The sequence below is a fragment of the Polypterus senegalus genome, chromosome 4 (assembly GCF_016835505.1).
Source record: "Polypterus senegalus isolate Bchr_013 chromosome 4, ASM1683550v1, whole genome shotgun sequence".
Lineage (NCBI taxonomy): Eukaryota > Metazoa > Chordata > Cladistia > Polypteriformes > Polypteridae > Polypterus > Polypterus senegalus.
This window is the reverse complement of record NC_053157.1, coordinates 223,479,323-223,487,823: the sequence shown is the minus strand read 5'-3', so window position 1 is coordinate 223,487,823 and position 8,501 is coordinate 223,479,323. Positions and strand designations below refer to the sequence as shown.

General features: G+C 39.3%; 1 protein-coding gene across 3 annotated transcripts in view; it reads right to left on the bottom strand.

Moving 5' to 3' along the window:
- Positions 1 to 751: 751 nt before the first annotated feature.
- The window catches only part of LOC120528058 (zinc finger protein 32-like), a 43,419-nt gene continuing 35,669 nt past the window's right edge, over positions 752 to 8,501 (bottom strand). For 2 of the 3 annotated variants that reach the window (XM_039752046.1, XM_039752047.1), the window contains exon 3: positions 752 to 4,886. In XM_039752046.1, the coding sequence (XP_039607980.1) occupies positions 4,171 to 4,886 (716 nt within the window). In that variant the 3' untranslated portion in view covers positions 752 to 4,170. The remainder of the gene's footprint in view (positions 4,887 to 8,501) is intronic. The other variant, XM_039752048.1, reaches the window with a different exon arrangement.

The window sequence follows — 8,501 nt, the reverse complement described above, 5'->3', positions numbered from 1 at the left end:
TCGGTTACACGGCAAATTGTTAAATGCGTATCAACAGGCTACGCTGAAACAGTTGGTGGTGATGGTGCGGAAGATGAAAACATCAACTTACAATATCACATAGAATATCTATAACCGTTAACACTGTCCGGTCTTCCACCGGCTGAATTACTGTTGACAGAAGGATGTATCGTAATGCTATTGCATAATTTATGTATAAGTGATTGGCTATGCAACGGGACAAGATTAGTTGTATTCAAAATTGGTCGAACAATTCTGACATGTAAAATTTTAACAGGCGACAAGAAAGGTATATCTTATATATCTTATATCTTAGTATATCTTCCGTGGATGACATTAAACACCAAAGGAGATTTTGATATGCCATTCGTATTAAAACATTTACATTTTCCTGTTAGAATAGTTTTTGCTGTGACGATTAACAAATCACTAGGACAAGCATTCGAAAAAGTCGGTTTATTTAATAGAGAGATAGAAACGAAATTCAATCACGGGCAGTTATACATTGTGTTGACGTGATGTTACTCCAAACATGGAATTAAAATTCAAAGCGATATTGACGAAAAGTTAATTCCAAATATTGTTTTTACTGAAATTTTACAGTAAAAGTTTAAGTTTAAACAGTATTTCAAAGCCAGACAGAACGAAAATGTATAATGCAACATGAAACATAATTTTCTTTCAATTTATTGCATTTTACTATTTCTTACTATGGTTAATTACTCGCTGTATGCAAAATAGTTAGGTCTATTATGGATATGTAACAATTCCCATGAAAATAATTTTAAATTGCACTTCCCCATACGCAAGTGGCAGAGCCATGAAGTGACTAGCGTGTAGTGTCCACACGAGGGTTGGCGAGCGAAGCGAGCAGGTGGCAGGGCCCCCTAGTTTTTAAGAATTTCAAACTAAATCCACTATGATTCAATGTTAAAATGTCTAAGAAGTGAATATCTTTTATAGGCACTGCATATGCATCTCTCCCTGCACATCAGGGCTAAGCATTTTCAGCAAATGGATGACGGTATGTACATGCACATCTACTACGTTTAACATTAATGTGCAACATGAACCAAAACAAGGCAATTACCAATGAGAGGATTAATCAAGGCGTACCTTTCTCTGCTAAACACCATACCATTGCAAGGCACTTTACAAGTACAGATAAATAGTACCACATTTTTCCCCCCTTTCTCTCTAAACTGGAGCTCAGGCAGGTTGAGAGTCCTGATTAGGATCACTCAGTGAATTGAAGGAATTAAACTGGAGATCTTGGAATGGAGTACCCGGTCCCTTAGCTATTATGCCACCCTGCCAGATGCTGCCCAGACCCTTGATAGCTGTTTCCTTCCCAATTCCCTTTGCTCTTCTGGCTCATTTTCTTTTTCTTATTTATTATCCTGATTAGCACTTTGCCTCCTTCTCTTCTTTTCCATTTTCCCCTTTAAGCTTCAGTACATTTATTATAATTATAAATATATATTTATATTTGCCTTTTCCAGCCACATTTTGATTCTATGCATTTCTTTCAATTAGCACTGCATTTTGATTTAACTTTTACATTTTAAATATAACCCAATGAAAATCATGCTTTTATGTTATTTTGAAGAGAACATAAATCAAAACAACCTAATAAACATTAAAGACACTGCATTTTAAAAACCTACCATAAATCAAGGGTCAGTGGCAATTTTTTTTTAATAAATAAGACAATGTCACTCATGCTTCACCCAATGCTTTTTTTCTTTTTTTTGTATAGCTCTTAGCCTTTGTATTTGAGCCAGGAAGTCTGCTTTATCTTAGTAGCCTTAGCTCCATGGAAACAAAGAGACAGATAAGCTGCCATATTGATTTTAGCTGCAATCCATTAAGTCCAACAGGGTAGGCCTTGTCGATCACTGAAAGCAACAGGTGATACATTTAAAAAGGGTTTAAAGTTTTAAATTTAAGATGGTCATTTTACTATATCATTTTAAGGCCAACCTTGCAGTCTTACAGTGCTAAAAGTATGTTGGCCCACCTGCAGTAGTAACAACAGAAATATGAGGTGTGATCAAAAAGTTCTGTACCTTCTAGAGATACTCTCCTGTGTTTATTATGTAAGTGGCAACAAGTAACTACTGTGTACTAAAATATATGAACAACACGTTTTTGTGTTACAATGCATATGTCTTGCTTCAGTATCCAGTCAACATGGATGCTGAATACTATACAATCAAGTATCATGCAATCATTGAATTCCTAATGCTCAAGAATGACATGCCTTCTACTGTATGCTCAATTTAGCCAAAATGTACACTTCATATACCATAATTAAGAGATTATGGGATGTCTCTGGAAAATTGCTCAGGGTCTGCCAAATGATTACAGAAGAACACATCACTAATATGGAAGGAATTAAACAGTAACAATGCATGAGAGAACAGGCACTATTGGGATTAGCTAGGAGTCAGATGAATCTACATTTCTTAAACAGTTAAAACATTACAGAAGTCTGTGTGTGCTGAGGAACTGCTGAAAAGTAATTCAGAGTGGGAGAAACTTACTTGTATGCATCACTATCACTCAGAGTCCAAAGTCGAAACAATGGGAGTAGAGAGGTTTTCCCACAACAAAGAAACATATGGTCCAGACAAGTGCCAGTAAGATCATGTCCACAATTATTGATAACATTGAGGCTGTAGTTCATATTGATTATATTTCTTAAAAGGCATAACTGGTCAATGTTTCATGCTGATTTATTTTGGCATATGCAGCATTTCGTCTAGGAAAAAGCAACAGAGAAAGTTGTCCAGCATCCCCCGTTCTGATTAATGACATTGTCCCTGCTCACACCACATGGGACACAAAGGCTGTCTTTGCCTTTGAGGAGATGCCACAGTTACCCTGTTTCTCCAGGCCTGGCCCCAGTGACACCATAATGCTATGGTTGGTGCTGCTTCACAGCTACAGGAACACTGGTTTCATTCCCAGCTAATCCACTGTCTGTGTGGGGTCTGCATACAATTCACATGGAAATGTAGTGAAGAAAACAATTTCAACAATAACTTCAGTCATTCATATTGATGAACATGGCTACTAAGCACATGACAGCCCAAGTACTATATGCTAACTCCAGCAATGTGAGCTCAGGAACAAAGGGAAGCCCCGTTGTTTGCTTGTAATTGTGTGAATTTTTTACCACATTCTTGTCATGATGCCTTGGAGTGGTCACATTACATGTTGGTTAATATGCAAGTAAGAATTTCACTGGACTCTCTACATGTGACAGTACTACCACTACCTGTCTGCCAATGTCTGAGGGACACGCTATGCCAATGATGAAGATGTCAAGTCAACTATAGAGAAGTGGTTGGAATAGCAAGACATTCCATTTTATCTGTGTGGCAAAGAAAAGTTTTCTATAAGATAGAAGGTGATAACAAATGCAGCAGTGCTCACTGGGATTATCTGAAACATAAAACTTGTTTGGTTTTACTGGTGTCTCTGAATAGGTCAGGCTTTTTGATCACCCTCCATACACCTGTATAGTATGTATATAAACTATATTTATACATTTTGTATAATATATAAACTTTCTGTATATATTATAAAAACAGACTACCTGCCCAACAGAAAATGAAAAATGTTTAAGCATCTAATTTCCTGTGATTTCACACCAAACCTAAACGCTTTCTCTGAAAGTTAACAAGTGGATAGCTACTCTGTTTCAAAAAATCACAGAAAAAAATGCCATACCCAGACAGTGAGGCATTATAAGGAAAGCCATCTGAAAAAGTGTATGTAGATACTGGATTAACCATGGGTGTCTCTGCATGAAAGGGATCTTCTTTTCCTTGTAAAAACAGTAGACGGGAGTCGCATAGTAAATAGTCACAATTCCATGGTAGAAGTCTTCTAATTTCCAAAAAATGGTTTGCTGCAAGCTCTCTTCTTCATACTACAATGGGGAACATTCAAGGAGTTACTTGATGGAAACAATGTCAGACTTGGTAGACTGGCATGAAAGTCCTTCATACTCAGCTGTACAAAGCACAAAAACAACAGAAAAGTCTTCATTCTACATTTAAATTGTATATAATTTCTGCCAGCCTTAATTTTAAATTATCTAGAGTGGCCAAAGACTTTATTTTGAACAAATCTATTATGTGGAGTACCGTGTTAAGAATTTTATCCAGTGTGGCTTTTCTTGTGTCTCTGAAGGCTGCCTTTTCGTGAAAATCGTTTGTTGCATTCAGAACAGCAGTGTGGCTTCTCTCCAGAGTGAATTCTTTGATGCAGCTGAAGTTGCTGCCTCTCGGCAAACCGCTTGTCACATTCTGAACAGCAGTAGGGTTTCTCGCCAGTGTGAATTCTTATGTGTCTCTGAAGATTGCCAATTTGAGAGAAACGTTTCCCACAATCGGAACAGCAGTGTGGCTTTTCCCCAGTGTGAATTCTCTGGTGGATCTGAAGTTGTCGTCGTTCTGTAAATCGCTTGCCACATTCAGAGCAGGAATACGGCTTCTCACCTGTGTGAATCCTCTGGTGTATCGGAAGATTGGAGGGCTTTGTGAATCGTTTGCCACACTGAGAACAGCCATATGGCTTTTCTCCGGTGTGAATTCTCTGGTGTTCCTTGCAGTTAGATTTACGTTTAAAACCTTTACCACACACTTGGCAGATATACAATGGTTTTGCGTTTTGGACCTGTTGAATTTTGATGGGATCAGACATTTTCAACTTTTCTATAGGCAGGGAAGTGTATTGCAAAGAGGCTGATTTCACTATTTCAGATCCAGAGTTGGATTTTCTTATGATTTCATCTGGTTTCAGTGGAGGTCTCAGATGAAGGGACGCCTGAGCAAATGAAGACAGTGAACAGCTGCTACTCTCTTGTAAACCTGCTTTAAAAGAAAAATAAAGTTAATGTCAATTTAAAAAAAAAACTGTGATTGACTGGTATCTCATCTAGGGTTAGTTGCTATGTTGAACATGAAAAACTATCAGGACTGACTCTTTGACCTAGAAAAGTGGCTGAAGAAAAAGCAGTGGATCAATGATAAACAACAACATGAACACTGCTATAATTAATGTATGTATTATGATTTACAGCACAGAAGAGTAGCGAAATGGCACAAGATTTCCAAAACAGAGACAAAAAGCAAGACCGACTTCCTACTAGCCTGCTCAGGTAAGATTCACACCTATGCAGTCTAAGTGCCTACTTCGATGGATGGCTTTGAATTACACAGGCCGGGGGTTGGGGGGGCTTCGGATTGAAAAGTGCTAAAATAATATGAAAAGCCCAAAAAAAGTATTCAAAAACCCCACAGGGAGGGATGGATGGATGGATAGATGCTTTATTAATCCCAAGGGGAAATTCATGGATTAACCCACGGATGTATAAGGAAGGGCAGAAAAACAACATTTAAATAATAATTCTTTAAATTTATACAGCATTTTTCTCACCACTCAAAGACAGGGAGGACCTGGGAAGCAAATCCACAATCTCCTTACTGCATAAATAATTAAAAGAATGGCAATGAGCACTTTCCCACCACATGATTTTTTTCTTTTCAGGAACCAGGGACATTTTAGAAACTTGGGAACTATTGTAACATTTCCCCCACATGCACTTGGGCCATTTGGAATTCCTAAAAGGTAGTTTCTGATACTTTTTAAAAAAATTCACTTCCTATTCCAGAATATTTTTTGTTCAATCAGGAACTATCATGGGTGGGGCTCAGGTGATGAATTCTGCGAATTACTTGACCACAAGTACTGGTGCCATTTATTTTTAAATCAGAATTTCATTATAGTATCAATGAATGTACCTTTAATGAGTAATGCTAATGTTACGCTTTTTGCTTGAGTCTTATTTCTGCCTCGAAATTCTGAATCCAAGTAATCCAACGTAAAAGTCACCTTCTCTTTTAGATTAGATAAACTTTATTATTCCAATGGACGGAATGAGCCTGTGGTTAACAAGGGATGGAGGGGATTTTTCATGATGGCATCCAGTTTTGCCCTCATCCTCTTTTTCACAATAGCTTCCAGTGTGTCCAGGCTTTCCTGATAGGCTTGTCCAAGCATTGTGCTTCTTTAGTGCTTAGGTTGCTTCCCCTGGAGACAGCAGCATAGAATACCACACTGGCTGCTATGGACTGGTAGAACATTTGCAACAGCTTGCTGTAGGCCTGAATCTCCTTAGTATAGTCTCCTTTGGACCTTCTTGTACAGTGTCACTGTGTTGTCAGACCAGTTCAGTTTGCTGTTTATGTTAACCTCCAAGTACGTGTAGTTCTGTACCACTTCCGTGTCCTCCGCCTTAAGGGTGATTGGCCTCTGAAGCTTCCTGGCACATCGGAAGTCCACCACCAGTTCTATGGTTTTGCTGCTGTTCTCCCAGGACCAAAGTTTTTCACGACTTTCCTGTACTCTGACTCATCTCCAATATAAATGCGAAAATGATAGATGGCAAGCACTGATATTGTGCTGGTAGTTTTTGTGTTAAGGGCGAAGAGGAAGGGGGACAGGACAGTTCCCAGAGGTGCTCTAGTATCACACACATCCATTTCTGACACACAGTCCCTCAAGCTTACAAACTGAAGGCTGTATGTCAGGTAGTCTATGATCCAGGAAATTTTGGGAGCATCAAGAGTCAAAGCCTTGAGCTTTTCTTCCCTGGTTGATTAGGCAGAATTATGATAAAAGCACTGGAAAAGTCAAAGAACATTATCCTGACTGTGGTGCCGGCTTTGTCCAGGTTTGAGAAGACTCTATGGAGCATGTAGATGAGAGCATCCTCCACACCTATACGTGTCTAATGGGCAAACTGAAGAGGATGAAGATGTTCTGAGACCAGGGGTCGTAGCTGTTTTAAGACTAGTATCTCAAATGTCTTCAAGATGTATGAAGTAGGAGCAACTGGAATGCCCTTTCTTTTGCACTGGGACTGCACAAGATGCTTTCCATAGCTGGGGAACATTTTCTAAATTCAAGGAAAGGAAGAACGGGTCCTGAAGGACCCCCACAGAGCTGGCTGGCACATGTTTTCAGCACCCTGGGGATGATTCCTTCTGACCCTGAAGCCTTGTTTACTTAAGAGTTTTCCCAGCTCTCTCCTCACTTGATCATCAGAGACACATTCCAGGAAGTGGAAGGGGGCTGGAGATCACAGGCGTTAATGTCACTGTAGGTCTTGCATGATGCAGATGGGATTCTGGATCGTCCTCACCTTGCACAGGGGCTAGCAGTGTTGGGGGAGAGCTGGACTGACAAGAATGTGTCAAACCTGTTGAAGAACTGGTTCAGTTTTTTAGCTCTGTTCTTATTACCTTCCTCTGCATGTTTAACAGCCTGTTTGTAGCCAGTGATAGTTGTCATCCCATTCCACATTTCCTTCATGTTTTTTTTAATTTTTTTTTTTTTAACCCTTTAACCACCGGAACTGGCTATAGTCGGTTCCCAATGCAATTTACCAGCACCCCGGAGCTGAGTATATTCAGCGACATACATTCGTTGAATGCCACAACCAGCTATAGTCTGTTCCCAGTGCAATTTGTCAGCACACCAGAGCCAAGTACATTCAGCAATGTACATTTATTGAACGCTGCAACTGGCTATAGATGGTTCCCAGTGCAACTTGATATCATGCTGGAGCTGATCAGTCTGTACCATTATATTCGTTGAGCAGCCAGGTCATGACCTCTGCTGCTCCCTAGCGTATCAGCATCACTGTCCCTGGAATTCAGCCGCTGCACTAGACTGGCCTGCTAGCATCAGCTTTGGGCTCTGTGTGCTTCCGTGCCAGACAGTTCAAGCGCAGTTGGCTCAGTGATTTATTGAATTTCATCAATGATGTCAGTTGCACCTTGTACATATAATAAGAGATTGTTTCAGTAGTTTTTATACAGTTCATTGTGTGTAAAATGATCAGTGTTGCAGTAATTTACGATGCTCTTTGCATGAAAAGAATGTGTTCCATTAAAATTCACTTTTTCGTGGTGAATTGTGACGTTTCCTTAAAAATTGCAGCAAAAAAGTATTTGGCATCCAGGAGTGCATTAACCCCCAAGTATGTGGTAGTTTAAGGGTTAACTTATGGTCAAGTTTGTTGCCTTCCAGTTTTACTTTTTTTAACCATGTTGACTAATCCTTTAAATCAATTCTCTATTAATATTTATAAATATTTGTGATAACATACAGCACAAGAAACAACTACACCTCATTCTCCATTGTTTAGCAGTAGTACTGCGTATCGAAATAATGTCAACACCTGAACCTCATGTCACTATTTCGCATAAAGGTTACAGTTTGTGTTGCACAGAGAAAATGCAACACAAATGGACAGGGACAGCACCATACAAGAATTCCATTTGTTCCTGAGAACAAAGTTCCTACAGTGGGAAAGCACTTAACAATGGTGAAAAAAAAGAAAAAATACAAAAGGTTCTGGCTAAAAGGCAATCCACAGTGACCAAGCCCCAGTACAAAAATCAAGATGGAGAAAATACATC